The sequence below is a fragment of the Bombina bombina genome, chromosome 3 (assembly GCF_027579735.1).
Source record: "Bombina bombina isolate aBomBom1 chromosome 3, aBomBom1.pri, whole genome shotgun sequence".
NCBI classification, from domain to species: domain Eukaryota; kingdom Metazoa; phylum Chordata; class Amphibia; order Anura; family Bombinatoridae; genus Bombina; species Bombina bombina.
Genome location: NC_069501.1, coordinates 507,204,026 through 507,224,448, shown reverse-complemented (window position 1 = coordinate 507,224,448; position 20,423 = coordinate 507,204,026). Strand labels below are relative to the sequence as shown.

General features: G+C 41.6%; 1 protein-coding gene across 1 annotated transcript in view; it reads right to left on the bottom strand.

Moving 5' to 3' along the window:
- Window positions 1-20,423, bottom strand: part of LOC128652409 (cadherin EGF LAG seven-pass G-type receptor 2-like) — a 307,753-nt gene that overhangs the window by 24,887 nt on the left and 262,443 nt on the right. The window contains exon 35 of the mRNA XM_053705347.1: window positions 282-440. Coding sequence (XP_053561322.1) covers window positions 282-440 — 159 coding nt within the window. The remainder of the gene's footprint in view (window positions 1-281; window positions 441-20,423) is intronic.

Below are 20,423 nucleotides of genomic sequence, written 5' to 3'. Positions count from 1 at the left end.
CGCCTCAGCGTTGATAAATCTAGCCCTCAGCATGCATAATGCAGTTATTCTGAGATGGTCTGTATATAGAGCAATGCTCTATAATAATACATTGGATTAAATTAATTAGTACATATAACATATTAAACATTCCACCACATGTTTTAATGGGTGTGACCCTTAGCCAAATAACATTTTAAAATGCATTGAAAATGTGTTTTGCAATAAGTAGTGTAACTGAATATACACAAACAAGTTATTATATTTGCATGGTCTATATAGCGTTTACTGTTGACCAATACCTTTTGGAACGATTTTTAGAGCGTTCTCATTATTTGGACTGATGAGGGTTTTCCAGCAAATGTCCCCAGGGCCAACACCTTCATATTCACTGTCTGAGGAGTGAGAAGAAGCAGACGAACTGTTGTCGTCCATAGACATATCACTGTCTGTGTCTGAATCTGTACGAAAAGAAGCAGAAGTGTCATAAAGACCAGGACATCAATGTAGCAGTTGTGTGAGGGAAAGAACAAGCGTTCGGTGGGAAAATGCTACACTAATAGCACATAACACAAGATGGAAACTAAATAATTTATTTTCATGAATCACATAGACCATACAGCTTTCCATTTTACTTCTATTATAACATTTGCTTCATTCTCTTGGTATTCTTTGTTGAAGGAGCAGCAATGCACTACTGGGAGCCAGCTGAACACATCTGGCAGCTCAATAAGAAGAGGACTATAAGTCAGCCACCATAAAGCAGCTAATTCTTAGCAGTGCACAGTTGCTCCGGAGCTTGCGTAGGTATCCTTTTCAACAAAGGATAACAAGAGAATAAAGCACATTAGATAATAGAAGTAAAAGGGAAAGTTGTTAAAAAAAAGCCAGGCTTTATCTTGTCCCTTTAAGTGTTCATATTTGAATAGTAATGTATTTGCAATTGACGACTGAAAGAGCTGTGTCTAGTTAGAGCAGAAAAAGCACAGGTGAAGATGCAGTGGAGCTGTTTGATTACTGCAGTATACAACAATGAAGGCCAACTGGATGCGGCCCGTGGCCCTATTATTTGCGGCCCACCATTACCATGAGGCACTGAAGAAGGTGCATAAGGTGGGGAAGAATCTGGGTAACAAGCCGGTCGGTACAGTATAGAAAGGCAGCCCCCGCACATCACACTCCTCCTTCAGTCTTTAGCAGTGGGTTATATTAAAATGCACATGGCTGCTGGTAAGGGAAAAATACATAGAAATATGCAACCCGATGGGCCAAGGGAGACCACCTGTCCTACTGTGATCATATTTGTTGTTTTGGTCTCTTGGTACACAGTGCATTGCTGCCTGGCAGTTTAAGGGTTAATAAGTAATCTGCACATTTGTGCAGCAGACAAATCGCTACAAATGTATCTAGTGTTTTGTTTGATTTCGTATCAGAATGCATAACACAAATGGGCAAAAACTGCTTTTGCTACTGATATTTTCTCTTTTCTATCTCTCCTTCCGTATCACCCTTCTTTACCTTTTCCCCTAATCTCTCTACTTCTCCCTCCCTACGTCTCTCTCTCTCTACCTCCCTCCCTACGTCTCTCTCTCTCTACCTCCCTCCCTACGCCTCTCTCTCTCTACCTCCCTCCCTACGTCTCTCTCTCTCTACCTCCCTCCCTTACATCTCTCTCTCTCTACTTCTCCCTCCCTACGTCTCTCTCTCTCTACCTCCCTCCCTACGTCTCTCTCTCTCTACCTCCCTCCCTACGTCTCTCTCTCTCTACCTCCCTCCCTACGTCTCTCTCTCTCTACCTCCCTCCCTACGTCTCTCTCTCTCTACCTCCCTCCCTATGTCTCTCTCAGTCTCACCATATCTCTCTCTTTCTCCTCTCTCGGCCTGAAGATATAAAAGCTCACTGGCACTGGGATGTTTTTTTATACCTTCTAAACATAAACAACACTCATAGTGACATGAACTTGTCTCAAGATAAAATTTGTGTTGAATTTTTTTTGAGGGGCCTCATTGCACTGATGAGACTTTTTAGATCTTCTTGCCTAAGCAGAGAGCTTTAGTTCATGGTTCATTTCTCTGTCTAATCTCTCTCCCTTCCTCTCTTTTTTGTCCCTCTCTCTCTCTGTATCTTTCTCTTCCTTCCTCTCTCTCTCTCTCTGTTCCTCTCCCTATGTTTCTCTTTCTCTCTTCCTCTCCCTCTCTGTTTTTCTCTCTACCTCTCCCTCTCTATCACCTAGATTACAAGTTTTTCGTTTGGGTTTTAGCGCTGAAAAAATGGCAATTTCAGTGTTAAAACCGGAACGCAGCCATTACGAGCATTTTAGCCTGTAACGCAACATCAGTCCCGCTCTAAAAAACAGAATTTATGTTTACCTGATAAATTACTTTCTCCAACGGTGTGTCCGGTCCACGGCATCATCCTTACTTGTGGGATATTCTCTTCCCCAACAGGAAATGGCAAAGAGCCCAGCAAAGCTGGTCACATGATCCCTCCTAGGCTCCGCCTTCCCCAGTCATTCGACCGACGTAAAGGAGGAATATTTGCATAGGAGAAATCATATGATACCGTGGTGACTGTAGTTAAAGAAAATAAATTATCAGACCTGATTAAAAAACCAGGGCGGGCCGTGGACCGGACACACCGTTGGAGAAAGTAATTTATCAGGTAAACATAAATTCTGTTTTCTCCAACATAGGTGTGTCCGGTCCACGGCGTCATCCTTACTTGTGGGAACCAATACCAAAGCTTTAGGACACGGATGATGGGAGGGAGCAAATCAGGTCACCTAGATGGAAGGCACCACGGCTTGCAAAACCTTTCTCCCAAAAATAGCCTCAGAAGAAGCAAAAGTATCAAATTTGTAAAATTTAGTAAAAGTGTGCAGTGAAGACCAAGTCGCTGCCTTACATATCTGATCAACAGAAGCCTCGTTCTTGAAGGCCCATGTGGAAGCCACGGCCCTAGTGGAATGAGCTGTGATTCTTTCAGGAGGCTGCCGTCCGGCAGTCTCATAAGCCAATCTGATGATGCTTTTAAGCCAAAAAGAGAGAGAGGTAGAAGTTGCTTTTTGACCTCTCCTTTTACCAGAATAAACAACAAACAAGGAAGATGTTTGTCTGAAATCCTTTGTAGCCTCTAAATAGAATTTTAGAGCACGAACTACATCCAAATTGTGCAACAAACGTTCCTTCTTTGAAACTGGATTCGGACACAAAGAAGGCACGACTATCTCCTGGTTAATGTTTTTGTTAGAAACAACTTTCGGAAGAAAACCAGGTTTAGTACGCAAAACCACCTTATCTGCATGGAACACCAGATAAGGAGGAGAACACTGCAGAGCAGATAACTCTGAAACTCTTCTAGCAGAAGAAATTGCAACCAAAAACAAAACTTTCCAAGATAATAACTTAATATCTACGGAATGTAAGGGTTCAAACGGAACCCCCTGAAGAACTGAAAGAACTAAATTGAGACTCCAAGGAGGAGTCAAAGGTTTGTAAACAGGCTTGATTCTAACCAGAGCCTGAACAAAAGCTTGAACATCTGGCACAGCCGCCAGCTTTTTGTGAAGTAAAACAGATAAAGCAGAAATCTGTCCCTTCAAAGAACTTGCAGATAATCCTTTCTCCAAACCTTCTTGAAGAAAGGATAGAATCTTAGGAATTTTTATCTTGTTCCATGGGAATCCTTTAGATTCACACCAACAGATATATTTTTTCCATATTTTATGGTAGATTTTTCTAGTTACAGGCTTTCTGGCCTGAACAAGAGTATCAATGACAGAATCTGAGAACCCTCGCTTTGATAAAATCAAGCGTTCAATCTCCAAGCAGTCAGTTGGAGTGAGGCCAGATTCGGATGTTCGAACGGACCTTGAACAAGAAGGTCCTGTCTCAAAGGTAGGTTCCATGGTGGAGCCGATGACATATTCACCAGGTCTGCATACCAAGTCCTGCGTGGCCACGCAGGAGCTATCAAGATCACCGATGCCCTCTCCTGATTGATCCTGGCTACCAGCCTGGGGATGAGAGGAAACGGTGGGAATACATAAGCTAGGTTGAAGGTCCAAGGTGCTACTAGTGCATCTACTAGAGTCGCCTGGGGATCCCTGGATCTGGACCCGTAGCAAGGAACCTTGAAGTTCTGACGAGAGGCCATCAGATCCATGTCTGGAATGCCCCACAATTGAGTAATTTGGGCAAAGATTTCCGGATGGAGTTCCCACTCCCCCGGATGAAATGTCTGACGACTCAGAAAATCCGCTTCCCAATTTTCCACTCCTGGGATGTGGATTGCAGACAAGTGGCAGGAGTGAGTCTCCGCCCATAGAATGATTTTGGTCACTTCTTCCATCCCCAGGGAACTCCTTGTTCCCCCCTGATGGTTGATATACGCAACAGCCGTCATGTTGTCTGATTGAAACCGAATGAATTTGGCCTTTGCTAGCTGAGGCCAAGCCTTGAGAGCATTGAATATCGCTCTCAGTTCCAGAATATTTATCGGGAGAAGAGATTCTTCCCGAGACCAAAGACCCTGAGCTTTCAGGTGTTCCCAGACCGCGCCCCAGCCCACCAGACTGGCGTCGGTCGTGACAATGACCCACTCTGGTCTGCGGAAGCTCATCCCCTGTGACAGGTTGTCCAGGGTCAGCCACCAACGGAGTGAATCTCTGGTCCTCTGATCTACTTGTATCGTCGGAGACAAGTCTGTATAATCCCCATTCCACTGACTGAGCATGCACAGTTGTAATGGTCTCAGATGAATTCGCGCAAAAGGAACTATGTCCATTGCCGTGACCATCAAACCTATTACTTCCATGCACTGCGCTATGGAAGGAAGAGGAACAGAATGAAGTACTTGACAAGAGCTTAGAAGTTTTGATTTTCTGGCCTCTGTCAGAAAAATCCTCATTTCTAAGGAGTCTATTATTGTTCCCAAGAAGGGAACTCTTGTTGACGGAGATAGAGAACTTTTTTCTACGTTCACTTTCCACCCGTGAGATCTGAGAAAGGCCAGGACAATGTCCGTATGAGCCTTTGCTTGTTGTAGGGACGACGCTTGAATCAGTATGTCGTCCAAGTAAGGTACTACTGCAATGCCCCTTGGTCGTAGCACCGCTAGAAGGGACCCTAGTACCTTTGTGAAAATTCTTGGAGCAGTGGCTAATCCGAATGGAAGTGCCACAAACTGGTAATGCTTGTCCAGAAAGGCGAACCTTAGGAACCGATGATGTTCCTTGTGGATAGGAATATGTAGATACGCATCCTTTAAATCCACCGTGGTCATGAATTGACCTTCCTGGATGGAAGGAAGAATTGTCCGAATGGTTTCCATTTTGAACGATGGAACCTTGAGAAACTTGTTTAGGATCTTGAGATCTAAGATTGGTCTGAATGTTCCCTCTTTTTTGGGAACTATGAACAGATTGGAGTAGAATCCCATCCCTTGTTCTCTTAATGGAACATGATCAATCACTCCCATTTTTAACAGGTCTTCTACACAATGTAAGAATGCCTGTCTTTTTATGTGGTCTGAAGACAATTGAGACCTGTGGAACCTCCCCCTTGGGGGAAGCTCCTTGAATTCCAGAAGATAACCTTGGGAGACTATTTCTAGCGCCCAAGGATCCGGAACATCTCTTGCCCAAGCCTGAGCGAAGAGAGAAAGTCTGCCCCCCACCAGATCCGGTCCCGGATCGGAGGCCAACATCTCATGCTGTCTTGGTAGCAGTGGCAGGTTTCTTGGCCTGCTTACCTTTGTTCCAGCCTTGCATTGGCCTCCAGGCTGGCTTGGTTTGAGAAGTATTACCCTCTTGCTTAGAGGATGTAGCACTTGGGGCTGGTCCGTTTCTGCGAAAGGGACGAAAATTTGGTTTATTTTTAGCCTTGAAAGACCTATCCTGAGGAAGGGCGTGGCCCTTACCCCCAGTGATATCAGAAATAATCTCTTTCAAGTCAGGGCCAAACAGCGTTTTCCCCTTGAAAGGTATGTTAAGCAATTTGTTCTTGGAAGACGCATCCGCTGACCAAGATTTTAGCCAAAGCGCTCTGCGCGCCACAATAGCAAACCCTGAATTTTTCGCCGCTAATCTAGCCAATTGCAAAGTGGCGTCTAAAGTAAAAGAGTTAGCCAATTTGAGAGCATGAATTCTGTTCATAATCTCCTCATAAGAAGAATCTTTATTGAGCGACTTTTCTAGTTCATCGAACCAGAAACACGCTGCTGTAGTGACAGGAACCATGCATGAAATTGGTTGTAGAAGGTAACCTTGCTGAACAAACATCTTTTTAAGCAAACCCTCTAATTTTTTATCCATAGGATCTTTGAAAGCACAACTATCTTCTATAGGGATAGTAGTGCGTTTGTTTAGAGTAGAAACCGCCCCCTCGACCTTGGGGACTGTCTGCCATAAGTCCTTTCTGGGGTCGACCATAGGAAACAATTTCTTAAATATAGGGGGAGGGACAAAAGGTATGCCGGGCCTTTCCCATTCTTTGTTTACAATGTCCGCCACCCGCTTGGGTATAGGAAAAGCTTCGGGGAGCCCCGGGACCTCTAGGAACTTGTCCATCTTACATAACTTCTCTGGAATGACCAAATTCTCACAATCATCCAGAGTAGATAACACCTCCTTAAGCAGAGCGCGGAGATGTTCCAATTTAAATTTGAATGTAATCACATCAGGTTCAGCTTGTTGAGAAATTTTCCCTGAATCTGAAATTTCTCCCTCAGACAAAACCTCCCTGGCCCCCTCAGACTGGTGTAGGGGCACTTCAGAACCAATATCATCAGCGTCCTCATGCTCTTCAGTATTTTCTAAAACAGAGCAGTCGCGCTTTCGCTGATAAGTGGGCATTTTGGCTAAAATGTTTTTGATAGAATTATCCATTACAGCCGTTAATTGTTGCATAGTAAGGAGTATTGGCGCACTAGATGTACTAGGGGCCTCCTGAGTGGGCAAGACTGGCGTAGACGAAGGAGGGGATGATGCAGTACCATGCTTACTCCCCTCACTTGAGGAATCATCTTGGGCATCATTTTCTCTAAATTTTGTGTCACATAAATCACATCTATTTAAATGAGAAGGAACCTTGGCTTCCCCACATACAGAACATAGTCTGATAGTTCAGACATGTTAAACAGGCATAAACTTGATAACAAAGTACAAAAAACGTTTTAAAATAAAACCGTTACTGTCACTTTAAATTTTAAACTGAACACACTTTATTACTGAAAATGTGAAAAAGTATGAAGGAATTGTTCAAAATTCACCAAAATTTCACCACAGTGTCTTAAAGCCTTAAAAGTATTGCACACCAAATTTGAAAGCTTTAACTCTAAAAATAACGGAACCGGAGCCGTTTTTATATTTAACCCCTATACAGTCCCTGGTATCTGCTTTGCTGAGACCCAACCAAGCCCAAAGGGGAATACGATACCAAATGACGCCTTCAGTAAGCTTTTTCTATGTATCTGAGCTCTTCACACATGCATCTGCATGTCTTGCTTCCCAAAAACAACTGCGCAATAGAGGCGCGAAAATGAGGCTCTGCCTATGATTAGAGAAGGCCCCCAGTGAAAAAGGTGTCCAATACAGTGCCTGCCGGTTATTTTACATATTTCCCAAGAATAAAATAACTCCTCAAAACTATGAAGTATTAAAAATGCTTATATATCAATCGTTTTAGCCCAGAAAAATGTCTACCAGTCTTTAAAGCCCTTGTGAAGCCCTTTATTCTTATTTAATAAAAATGGCTTACCGGATCCCATAGGGAAAATGACAGCTTCCAGCATTACCAAGTCTTGTTAGAACTGTGTCATACCTCAAGCAGCAAAAGTCTGCTCACTGTTTCCCCCAACTGAAGTTAATTCCTCTCAACAGTCCTGTGTGGAAACAGCCATCGATTTTAGTAACGGTTGCTAAAATCATTTTCCTCTTACAAACAGAAATCTTCATCTCTTTTCTGTTTCAGAGTAAATAGTACATACCAGCACTATTTTAAAATAACAAACTCTTGATTGAAGAATAAAAACTACATTTAAACACCAAATAACTCTAAGCCATCTCCGTGGAGATGTTGCCTGTACAACGGGAAAGAGAATGACTAGGGAAGGCGGAGCCTAGGAGGGATCATGTGACCAGCTTTGCTGGGCTCTTTGCCATTTCCTGTTGGCGAAGAGAATATCCCACAAGTAAGGATGACGCCGTGGACCGGACACACCTATGTTGGAGAAAATGACATTTTTGCGTGGGATTTCCATAGCGCTGCCATTACAAGTTTTGCGGTGAGGCTAAAAAGCTTTCGTTACAACACGATCTGTTTCGCAATCTGAGGCCAATAGTTCTGAGGAGGATCTCTCTCTACCTCTCCCTCTCTATGTTTCTCTCTCTACTTCTCCCTCTCTACGTTTCTCTCTCTCTACCACCTAGATTACGAGTTTTGCGTTCGTGTTTTAACGATGAAAAAAAATGGCCATTTCAGCGCTAAAACAGCAACACAGCCATTACGAGTCTTGTCGGTATAGCTGTACCGCAAGCATTTTAGCCTGTAACGCAACGTCAGTCCCGCACTCGAAAAAATTACGTTTTTGCATGGGATTTCCATAGCACTGGCATTAAAAGTTTTGCAGTGAGGCTAAAAATCTTGCGTTACACCTTAATACCGACAGCCAATAGGATGAGAGCTACTGAAATTCTATTGGCTATTCAAATCAGCCAATAGAATTTCAGTAGCTCTCATCCTATTGGCTGATTTCTATCAGCCAATCGGAATTGAAGGGACGCAATCTTGGATGACGTCATTTAAAGGAACCTTCATTCTTCAGTCGGCCGTCGTTTGAAGAGGATGCCCGCATCGGATGTCTTGAAGATGGAGCCGCTCCGCGCCGGATGGATGAAGATATAAGATGCCGTCTGGAGGACCACTTCTGCCCGTCTGGAGGACCACTTCTGCGGGCTTCGTGGAGGACTTCGGCCCGGTTGGGTGAAGACTTCTCAAGGTAGGGTGATCTTCAAGGGGTTAGTGTTAGTTTTTTTTTAAGGGGGGGTTGGGTGGGTTTTAATGTTGGGGGGGTATTTGTAATTTTTTTTTACAGGTAAAAGAGCTGATTACTTTGGGGCAATGCCCCGCAAAAGGCCCTTTTAAGGGCTATTTGTAATTTAGTGTAGGGTAGGGCTTTTTTTATTTTGGGGGGCTTTTTTATTTTGTTAGGGGGATTAGAGTAGGTGTAATTAGTTTAAAATTCTTGTAATTATTTTATTATTTTCTGTAATTTAGTGGGTTTTTTTCGTACTTTAGATAATTTATTTAAATTGTAATTAATTGTATTTAGTTTAGGTAATTAATGTAATTATAGTGTAGTGTTAGGTGTAATTGTAACTTAGGTTAGGTTTTATTTTACAGGTAAATTTGTATTTATTTTAACTAGGTAGTTATTAAATAGTTAATAACTATTTAATAACTATTGTACCTAGTTAAAATAAATACAAAGTTGCCTGTAAAATAAAAATAAACCCTAAGATAGATACAATGTAACTATTAGTTATATTGTAGCTAGCTTAGGGTTTATTTTACATGTAAGTATTTAGTTTTAAATAGGAATAATTTAGTTAATGATAGGAATTTTATTTAGATTTATTTAAATTATATTTCAGTTAGGGGGGGTTAGGTTTAGACTTAGGTTTAGGGGTTAATACATTTAATATAGTGGTGGCGACGTTGTGGGCAGCAGATTAGGGGTTAATAAGTGTAGGTAGGTTGCGGCGACATTGGGGGTGGCAGATTAGGGGTTAATAAATATAATGTAGGTGTCAGCGATGTTGGGGGCAGCAGATTAGGGGTTCATAAGTATAACGTAGGTGGCAGCGGTGTCCGGAGCAGCAGATTAGGGGTTAATAATATAATGTAGGTGTCGGTGATGTCGGGGGCGGCAGATTAGGGGTTAATAAGTGTAATATTAGGGGTGTTTAGACTCGGGGTTTGTGTTAGGTGTAAACATAAAATGTGTTTCCCCATAGGAATCAATGGGGCTGCGTTAGAAGCTGAACGCTGCTTTTTTGCAGGTGTTAGTTTTTTTTTTCAGCTGGCTCTCCCCCATTGATTCCTATGGGTAAATCGTGCACGAGCACGTTACACCAGCTCACCGCTACCGTAAGCATCGCTGGTATTGAGGTGAGATGCGGAGCTAAATTTTGCTCTTCGCTCACTTTTTTGCGGTTAATGCCAGGTTTGTAAAAACCCGTAATTACCAGCACTGTCTGCAAGTGAGCGGTGAGCATAAACTGCTCGTTAGCATCGCATAGATTCTAACGCAAAACTCGTGATCTAGGTGAAAGTTTTTTAAAATTTCCCAGGTAAGTTTTTATTTATTTTAAGATAGGGATCTTGTAATTTAAAGTTAGGAGGTTGTTAGGTTTAGGGGTTAATAGTTTAATTTAGTTTTTGGCGATGTGAGGGCTGGTGGTTTAGGGGTTAATAACTTTATTTATTGACGGTGATGTCGGGGAGCGGCGGAATAGGGGTTAATAGCTTTATTATAGTGTTGGCTATATAAGGAGCGGCAGATTAGGGGTTAATAGATTTATTTCTGTGGCGACGATGTCGGGAGCGGCAGATTAGGGGTGTTTAGACTTGGGGTTTATGTTAGTGTGGTCGGTTTAAACGTAACTTTTTTTCCCCTATAGACATCAGTGGGGTTGTGTTAAGGAGCTTTTTATTCCGCGATCGCAGGTCTTAGATTTTTTTCGAACACTTTCTCCCCATTGATGTCTATGGGGAAAGCGTGCACGAGCACATCAATGCAACGCTTGGATTTTGTGCGGTATGGAGCTCATAGCCACCATATCGCACACAAAGGCGGCTTAAAAAACGCAACTTTTGTTGCATTCGTTTCGCACCCTCTATAGCGCAAAACTTGTAATCTAGGTGTAAGTTTCTCTCTCTATGTTTTCCTCTACTTCTCCCTCTCTACGTTTCTCTCTCTCTACCTCTCCCTCTCTGTTTCTCTCTCTACTTCTCCCTCTCTATGTTTCTCTCTCTACGTCTCCCTCTCCCTCTTTATGTTTCTCTCTCTACCACTCCCTCTTTATGTTTCTCTCTCTACCACTCCCTCTCTATGTTAAACTCTCTACTTCTCCCTCTCTATGTTTCTCTCTCTACCTCTCCCTCTCTATCGGCTAGACTTAGAGTTTTGTCGTTAAAGACCCGCGTAGCTAACGCTGCTTTTTTACATTAGGCCTACATTAGGCTCAACGCACCCTTTCAACAACGCTTGTATTTAGAGTTGTCTGAGGGGCTGCGTTAGGCTCAAAAAAGGGTGCGTTGAGCCTAATGTAGCTCCACTTCAACCCTCAATACCAGCGTTGCTTACGGTAGCGGTAAGCTGGGAAAACGTGCTCGTGCACGATATCCCCATAGGAAATAATGGGGCAGTTTGGGCTGAAAAAAGCACCGTTCAGCTCCTAACGCAGCCCCATTGTTTCCTATGGGGAAACAGTTTCTAAGTCTGCACCTAACACCCTAACATGAACCCTGAGTCTAAACACCCCTAACCTTACACTTATTAACCCCTAATCTGCCACCCCCGCTATCGCTGACACCTGCATTATACTATTAACCCCTAATCTGCCGCTCCGGACTCCACCACAACCTACATTATACCTATGAACCCCTAATCTGCTGCCCCTAACACCGCAGACACCTATATTATATTTATTAACCCCTAATCTCCCCCCCCCCAACGTCGCCGCTACCTTACCTACACTTATTAACCCCTATTCTGCCGACCGGACCTCGCCACTACTCTAATAAATGTATTAACCCCTAAAGCTAAGTCTAACCCTAACCCTAACACCCCCTAACTTAAATATAATTTTAATCTAACGAAATAAATTAAATCTTATTAACTAAAGTATTCCTATTTAAAGCTAAATACTTACCTGTAAAATAAATCCTAATATAGCTACAATATAACGAATAATTATATTGTATCTATTTTAGGGTTTATATTTATTTTACAGGCAACTTTGTTTTTATTTTAACTAGGTACAATAGCTATTAAATAGTTATTAACTATTTAATAGCTACCTAGTTAAAATAATTACAAAATTACCTGTAAAATAAATCCTAACCTAAGTTACAATTAAACCTAACACTACACTATCAATAAATTAATTAAATAAATTACCTACAATTAAATAAACTAAACTAAATTACAAAAACAAACAAACACTAAATTACAGAAAATAAAAAAAGATTACAAGAATATTAGGCTGATTACACCTACTCTAAGCCCCCTAATAAAATAAAAAAGTCAGAACAGCCAATAGAATGCGAGCTCAATCTGATTGGCTGATTGGATTAGCCAATCCGATTGAACTTGAATCTGATTGGCTGATTCAATCAGCCAATCAGATTTTCTTACCTTAATTCCGATTGGCTGATAGAATCCTATCAGCCAATCGGAATTCGAGGGACACCATCTTGGATGACGTCACTTAAAGGTACCTTCATTCGTCGGTAGTCGTCGGAAGGAAGAGGATGTTCCGCGCCGAAGGTCTTGAAGATGGAGCCGCTCCTCGTCGGATGGATGAAGATAGAAGATGCTGCTTGGATGAAGATGTCTGCCGGTCCGGATGTCCTCTTCTGCCCGGATAGGATGAAGACTTCTGCCGCTCCGGATGTCCTCTTTTGGTCCATCGGTGCCCGGCTGGGTGAACACGACTCAAGGTAGGGAGATCTTCAGGGGGGTAGTGTTAGGTTTATTTAAGGAGGGTTTGGGTTAGAGTAGGGGGATGTGGGTGGTGGGTTGTATTTTTTTTTTACAGGCAAAAGAGCTGATTACTTAGGGGCATGCCCCACAAAAAGCCCTTTTAAGGGCTGGTAAAAGAGCTGGTTACTTTTTAATTTAGAATAGGGACCTTTATTATTTTGGGGGGCTTTTTTATTTTATTAGGGGGCTTAGAGTAGGTGTAATTAGCCTAATATTCTTGTAATCTTTTTTTATTTTCTGTAATTTAGTGTTTGTTTTTGTAATTTAGTTTAGTTTATTTAATTGTATGTAATTGTAGGTAATTTATTTAATTAATTTATTGATAGTGTAGTGTTAGGTTTTATTTTACAGGTAATTTTGTAATTATTTTAACTAGGTAGCTATTAAATAGTTAATAACTATTTAATAGCTATTGTACCTAGTTAAAATAAATACAAAGTTGCCTGTAAAATAAATATAAACCCTAAAATAGATACAATATAATTATTCGTTATATTGTAGCTATATTAGGGTATATTTTACAGGTAAGTATTTAGCTTTAAATAGGAATACTTTAGTTAATAAGATTTAATTTATTTCGTTAGATTAAAATTATATTTAAAGGGACAGTCAACACCAGAATTTTTGTTGTTTAAAAAGATAGATAATCCCTTTATTACCCATTTCCCAGTTTTGCATAACCAACACTGTTATATTAATACACTTTTTACTGCTGTGACTATCTTGTATCTAAGCACCTTCTGACCGCCCCTAATCACATGACTTTTAGTTATTATCTATTGACTTGCAGTTTAGCCAATTAGTGCAGTGTCTGCCACAACTCACGGGCGTGATAACAATGCTATCTATATGGTTTACATGAACTACTCTCCCCTGTTGTGAAAAGCAAATACAAAAGCATGTGATTAGAGGCGGCCTTCAAGGGCTTAGAAATTATCATATGAGCCTTCCTAGGTTTGCTCTCAACTAGAATACCAAGAGAACAAAGCAAAATTGTTGATAAAAGTAAATTGGAAAGTTGTTTAAAATTACATGCCCTATTTGAAACATAAAAGTTTTTTTTGGCCTTGACTGTCCCTTTAATTTAGGGGGATGTTAGGGTTAGGGTTAGACTTAGCTTTAGGGGTTAAAACAGAGTAGCGGCGAGGTCCGGTCGGCAGATTAGGGGTTAATAAGTGTAGGTAAGGTAGCGGCGACGTGGGGGGGCAGATTAGGGGTTAATAAATATTATGTAGGTGTCGGCGATGTTAGGGGCAGCAGATTAGGGGTTCAAAGGGATAATGTAGGTGGCGGCGGTGTGCGGTCAGCAGATTAGGGGTTAAAAATATTTATTATAGTAGCGGCGATGTGGGGGGACCTCGGTTTAGGGGTACATAGGTAGTTTATGGATGTTAGTGTACTTTAGAGCTCAGTAGTTAAGAGCTTTATAAACCGGCGTTAGCCCATAAAGCTCTTAACTACTGACTTTTTTCTGCGGCTGGAGTCTTGTCGGTAGAGGGTCTACCGCTCACTTCAGCCAAGACTCTAAATACCGGCGTAAGGAAGATCCCATTGAAAAGATAGGATACGCAATTGGCGTAAGGGGATCTGCGGTATGGAAAAGTCGCGGCTTGAAAGTGAGCGTTAGACCCTTTCCTGCCTGACGCTAAATACCAGCGGCTGGCCAAAACCAGCGTTAGGACCCCTTAATGCTGCTTTTGACGGCTAACGCAGAAATCTAGCCGCATGTTTCTCTACTTCTCCATCTCCCTCTGTATGTTATTCTCTCTACCTCTCCCTCTCTGTGTTTTTCTCTACCTCTCCCTCTCTATGGCCTAGATTTAGAGTTCGGCGGTAGCCGTCAAAACCAGCGTTAGAGGCTCCTAACGCTGGTTTTGGCCGCCCGCTGGTATTTGGAGTCAGTGATTAAAGGGTCTAACGCTCACTTTTCAGCCGCGACTTTTCCATACCGCAGATCCCCCTACGCCATTTGCGTAGCCTATCTTTTCAATGGGATCTTCCTAACGCTGGTATTTAGAGTCGTTTCTGCAGTGAGCGTTAGAGCTCTAACGACAAAACTCCAGCCGCAGGAAAATAGCAGGAGCTAAGAGCTTTCTGGCTAACGCCGGTTTATAAAGCTCTTAACTACTGTACCCTAAAGTACACTAACACCCATAAACTACCTATGTACCCCTAAACCGAGGTCCCCCCCACATCGCCGCCACTCGATTAAAATTTTTAACCCCTAATCTGCCGACCGCCACCTACGTTATACTTATGTACCCCTAATCTGCTGCCCCTAACACCGCCGACCCCTGTATTATATCTATTAACCCCTAACTTGCCCCCCACAACGTCGCCGCAAGCTACTTAAAATAATTAACCCCTAATCTTCCGACCGCAAATCGCCGCCACCTACGTTATCCCTATGTACCCCTAATCTGCTACCCCTAACATCGCCGACCCCTATGTTATATTTATTAACCCCTAATCTGCCCCCCTCAACGTCGCCGACACCTACCTACACTTATTAACCCCTAATCTGCCGAGCGGACCTGAGCGCTACTATAATAAAGTTATTAACCCCTAATCCGCCTCACTAACCCTATCATAAATAGTATTAACCCCTAATCTGCCCTCCCTAACATCGCCGACACCTACCTTCAATTATTAACCCCTAATCTGCCGACCGGAGCTCACCGCTATTCTAATAAATGTATTAACCCCTAAAGCTAAGTCTAACCCTAACACTAACACCCCCCTAAGTTAAATATAATTTTTATCTAACGAAATAAATTAACTCTTATTAAATAAATAATTCCTATTTAAAGCTAAATACTTACCTGTAAAATACATCCTAATATAGCTACAATATAAATTATAATTATATTATAGCTATTTTAGGATTAATATTTATTTTACAGGCAACTTTGTAATTATTTTAACCAGGTACAATAGCTATTAAATAGTTAAGAACTATTTAATAGTTACCTAGTTAAAATAATAACAAAATTACCTGTAAAATAAATCCTAACCTAAGATATAATTAAACCTAACACTACCCTATCAATAAAATAATTAAATAAACTACCTACAATTACCTACAATTAACCTAACACTACACTATCAATAAATTAATTAAACACAATTGCTACAAATAAATACAATTAAATAAACTATCTAAAGTACAAAAAATAAAAAAGAACTAAGTTACAGAAAATAATAAAATATTTACAAACATAAGAAAAATATTACAACAATTTTAAACTAATTACACCTACTCTAAGCCCCCTAATAAAATAACAAAGCCCCCCAAAATAAAAAATTCCCTACCCTATTCTAAAATACAAATATTACAAGCTCTTTTACCTTACCAGCCCTGAACAGGGCCCTTTGCGGGGCATGCCCCAAGAATTTCAGCTCTTTTGCCTGTAAAAAAAAACATACAATACCCCCCCCCCCAACATTACAACCCACCACCCACATACCCCTAATCTAACCCAAACCCCCCTTAAATAAACCTAACACTAATCCCCTGAAGATCTTCCTACCTTGTCTTCACCATACCAGGTTCACCGATCCGTCCTGGCTCCAAGATCTTCATCCAACCCAAGCGGGGGTTGGCGATCCATAATCCGGTGCTCCAAAGTCTACCTCCTATCCGGCAAGAAGAGGACATCCGGACCGGCAAACATCTTCTCCAAGCGGCATCTTCTATCTTCTTCCATCCGATGACGACCGGCTCCATCTTGAAGACCTCCAGCGCGGATCCATCCTCTTCTTCCGACGACTAGACGACGAATGACGGTTCCTTTAAGGGACGTCATCCAAGATGGCGTCCCTCGAATTCCGATTGGCTGATAGGATTCTATCAGCCAATCGGAATTAAGGTAGGAATTTTCTGATTGGCTGATGGAATCAGCCAATCAGAATATAGTTCAATCCGATTGGCTGATCCAATCAGCCAATCAGATTGAGCTCGCATTCTATTGGCTGTTCCGATCAGCCAATAGAATGCGAGCTCAATCTGATTGGCTGATTGGATCAGCCAATCGGATTGAACTATATTCTGATTGGCTGATTCCATCAGCCAATCAGAAAATTCCTACCTTAATTCCGATTGGCTGATAGAATCCTATCAGCCAATCGGAATTCGAGGGACGCCATCTTGGATGACGTCCCTTAAAGGAACCGTCATTCGTCGTCTAGTCGTCGGAAGAAGAGGATGGATCCGCGCTGGAGGTCTTCAAGATGGAGCCGGTCGTCATCGGATGGAAGAAGATAGAAGATGCCGCTTGGAGAAGATGTTTGCCGGTCCGGATGTCCTCTTCTTGCCGGATAGGAGGAAGACTTTGGAGCACCGGATTATGGATCGCCAACCCCCGCTTGGGTTGGATGAAGATCTTGGAGCCAGGACGGATCGGTGAACCTGGTATGGTGAAGACAAGGTAGGAAGATCTTCAGGGGATTAGTGTTAGGTTTATTTAAGGGGGGTTTGGGTTAGATTAGGGGTATGTGGGTGGTGGGTTGTAATGTTGGGGGGGGGGGTATTGTATGTTTTTTTTTACAGGCAAAAGAGCTGAAATTCTTGGGGCATGCCCCGCAAAGGGCCCTGTTCAGGGCTGGTAAGGTAAAAGAGCTTGTAATATTTGTATTTTAGAATAGGGTAGGGAATTTTTTATTTTGGGGGGCTTTGTTATTTTATTAGGGGGCTTAGAGTAGGTGTAATTAGTTTAAAATTGTTGTAATATTTTTCTTATGTTTGTAAATATTTTATTATTTTCTGTAACTTAGTTCTTTTTTATTTTTTGTACTTTAGATAGTTTATTTAATTGTATTTATTTGTAGCAATTGTGTTTAATTAATTTATTGATAGTGTAGTGTTAGGTTAATTGTAGGTAATTGTAGGTAGTTTATTTAATTATTTTATTGATAGGGTAGTGTTAGGTTTAATTATATCTTAGGTTAGGATTTATTTTACAGGTAAATTTGTTATTATTTTAACTAGGTAACTATTAAATAGTTCTTAACTATTTAATAGCTATTGTACCTGGTTAAAATAATTACAAAGTTGCCTGTAAAATAAATATTAATCCTAAAATAGCTATAATATAATTATAATTTATATTGTAGCTATATTAGGATTTATTTTACAGGTAAGTATTTAGCTTTAAATAGGAATCATTTATTTAATAAGAGTTAATTTATTTCGTTAGATAAAAATTATATTTAACTTAGGGGGGTGTTAGTGTTAGGGTTAGACTTAGCTTTAGGGGTTAATACATTTATTAGAATAGCGGTGAGCTCCGGTCGGCAGATTAGGGGTTAATAATTGAAGGTAGGTGTCGGCGATGTTAGGGAGGGCAGATTAGGGGTTAATACTATTTATGATAGGGTTAGTGAGGCGGATTAGGGGTTAATAACTTTATTATAGTAGCGCTCAGGTCCGCTCGGCAGATTAGGGGTTAATAAGTGTAGGCAGGTGTCGGCGACGTTGTGGGGGGCAGATTAGGGGTTAATAAATATAACATAGGGGTCGGCGATGTTAGGGCAGCAGATTAGGGGTACATAGGGATAACGTAGGTGGCGGCGGTTTACGGAGCGGCAGATTAGGGGTTAAAAGTGTAATGCAGGGGTCAGCGATAGCGGGGGCGGCAGATTAGGGGTTAATAAGTGTAAGGTTAGGGGTGTTTAGACTCGGGGTACATGTTAGAGTGTTAGGTGCAGACGTAGGAAGTGTTTCCCCATAGGAAACAATGGGGCTGCGTTAAGAGCTGAATGCTGCTTTTTTGCAGGTGTTAGGTTTTTTTCAGCTCAAACTGCCCCATTGTTTCCTATGGGAGAATCGTGCACGAGCACGTTTTTGATGCCGGCCGCGTCCGTAAGCAACTCTGGTATCGAGAGTTGCATTTGCGGTAAATATGCTCTACGCTCCTTTTTTGGAGCCTAACGCAGCATTTGTTTGAACTCTCGATACCAGAGTTAAATTTATGGTGCGGCCAGAAAAAAACCCGCGGAGCGTTAACAGCCCTTTTACCGCCGAACTCCAAATCTAGGCCTAAGTTTCTCTCTCTACCACTCCCTCTATATGTTTCTCTCTCTACCTCTCCCTCTCTATGTTTCTCTCTCTACCACTCCCTCTCTATGTTTTTCTCTCTACTTCTCCCTCTCTATGTTTTTCTCTCTACTTCTCCCTCTATATGTTTCTCTCTCTACCTCTCCCTCTCTATGTTTCTCTCTCTACCACTCCCTCTCTATGTTTCTCTCTCTACCTCTCCCTCTCTATGTTTCTCTCTCTACCACTCCCTCTCTATGTTTTTCTCTCTACTTCTCCCTCTCTATGTTTTTCTCTCTACTTCTCCCTCTCTATGTTTTTCTCTCTACTTCTCCCTCTCTATGTTTTTCTCTCTACTTCTCCCTCTCTATGTTTTTCTCTCTACTTCTCCCTCTCTATGTTTCTCTCTCTACCACTCCCTCTCTATGTTTTTCTCTCTACTTCTCCCTCTCTATGTTTTTCTCTCTACTTCTCCCTCTCTATGTTTTTCTCTCTACTTCTCCCTCTCTATGTTTTTCTCTCTACTTCTCACTCTCTATGTTTCTCTCTCTACTTCTCCCTCTCTATGTTTTTCTCTCTACTTCTCCCTCTCTATGTTTTTCTCTCTACTTCTCCCTCTCTATGTTTCTCTCTCTACTTCTCCCTCTCTATGTTTTTCTCTCTACTTCTCCCTCTCTATGTTTCTCTCTCTACCTCTCCCTCTCTATGTTTCTCTCTCTACCTCTCCCTCTCTATGTTTCTCTCTCTACCACTCCCTCTCTATGTTTTTTTCTCTACTTCTCCCTCTCTATGTTTCTCTCTCTACCTCTCCATTCCTATGTTTTTACTTCTCTTTTCTACTTCTCCCTCCCTATGTATCTCTCCCTCCCTCTCTATGTCTCCCTCCCAATCTCTATGTGTCTTGAAATAACCATAAATGGGTTTGTGGCCCTTAAGGCTTGAAAATATTGACCTGCAGCCCCCTGATATACATGATGGAGGTGTATAACATTATGGGCCAGATTACAGGAGGAGAAAATGTGCGCTGGTATTACAAGTTAGGTGCAATGTGAACGAAACCTCACGTTCGCATTGCAAGGAAGGTTTGTGCTCGAGAGCGCGCTTCCATAAGCTCCAATGAGAACCTCGTTCTCATGCCGTGAGACACGGCATGAGAAGTATCGCAGCAAAGGAGTTTAAGTCACGCAGTGATGCGCAGAAAATGTAAATATATATGTATATGAATATATACATATATATTTATGTGTTTATTTGTGTATATACACATAAATATATATGTATATAAGCATATACATATATATTTACAGGGATCACACAGTTCCCGAAAGACCGCAATGTAAAGGTACTTTTCACTCCACACCCACCACTTTTAATCCATAAAAACTGCTTTGTGCTTATTTTGGGGCCTATTGGGGTCTGATCTCTGGTTAATTTTCTGAGCGCTATATAGCTTGAGGTAGCAATAACCAGCCACTTGTTATGACTGGTTATTTATTGCGTGCCGGTAAACGGGCGTGCAATAAATTAGTGCTCCACTTGTAATCTAGCCCTATATAGGGCAGATATGCGCTGAAAAAAGTTGTATGATGCTTCAGTACAGGATGGAATCCGATAAACAAGTAGAAATCATGTGGAGGTATA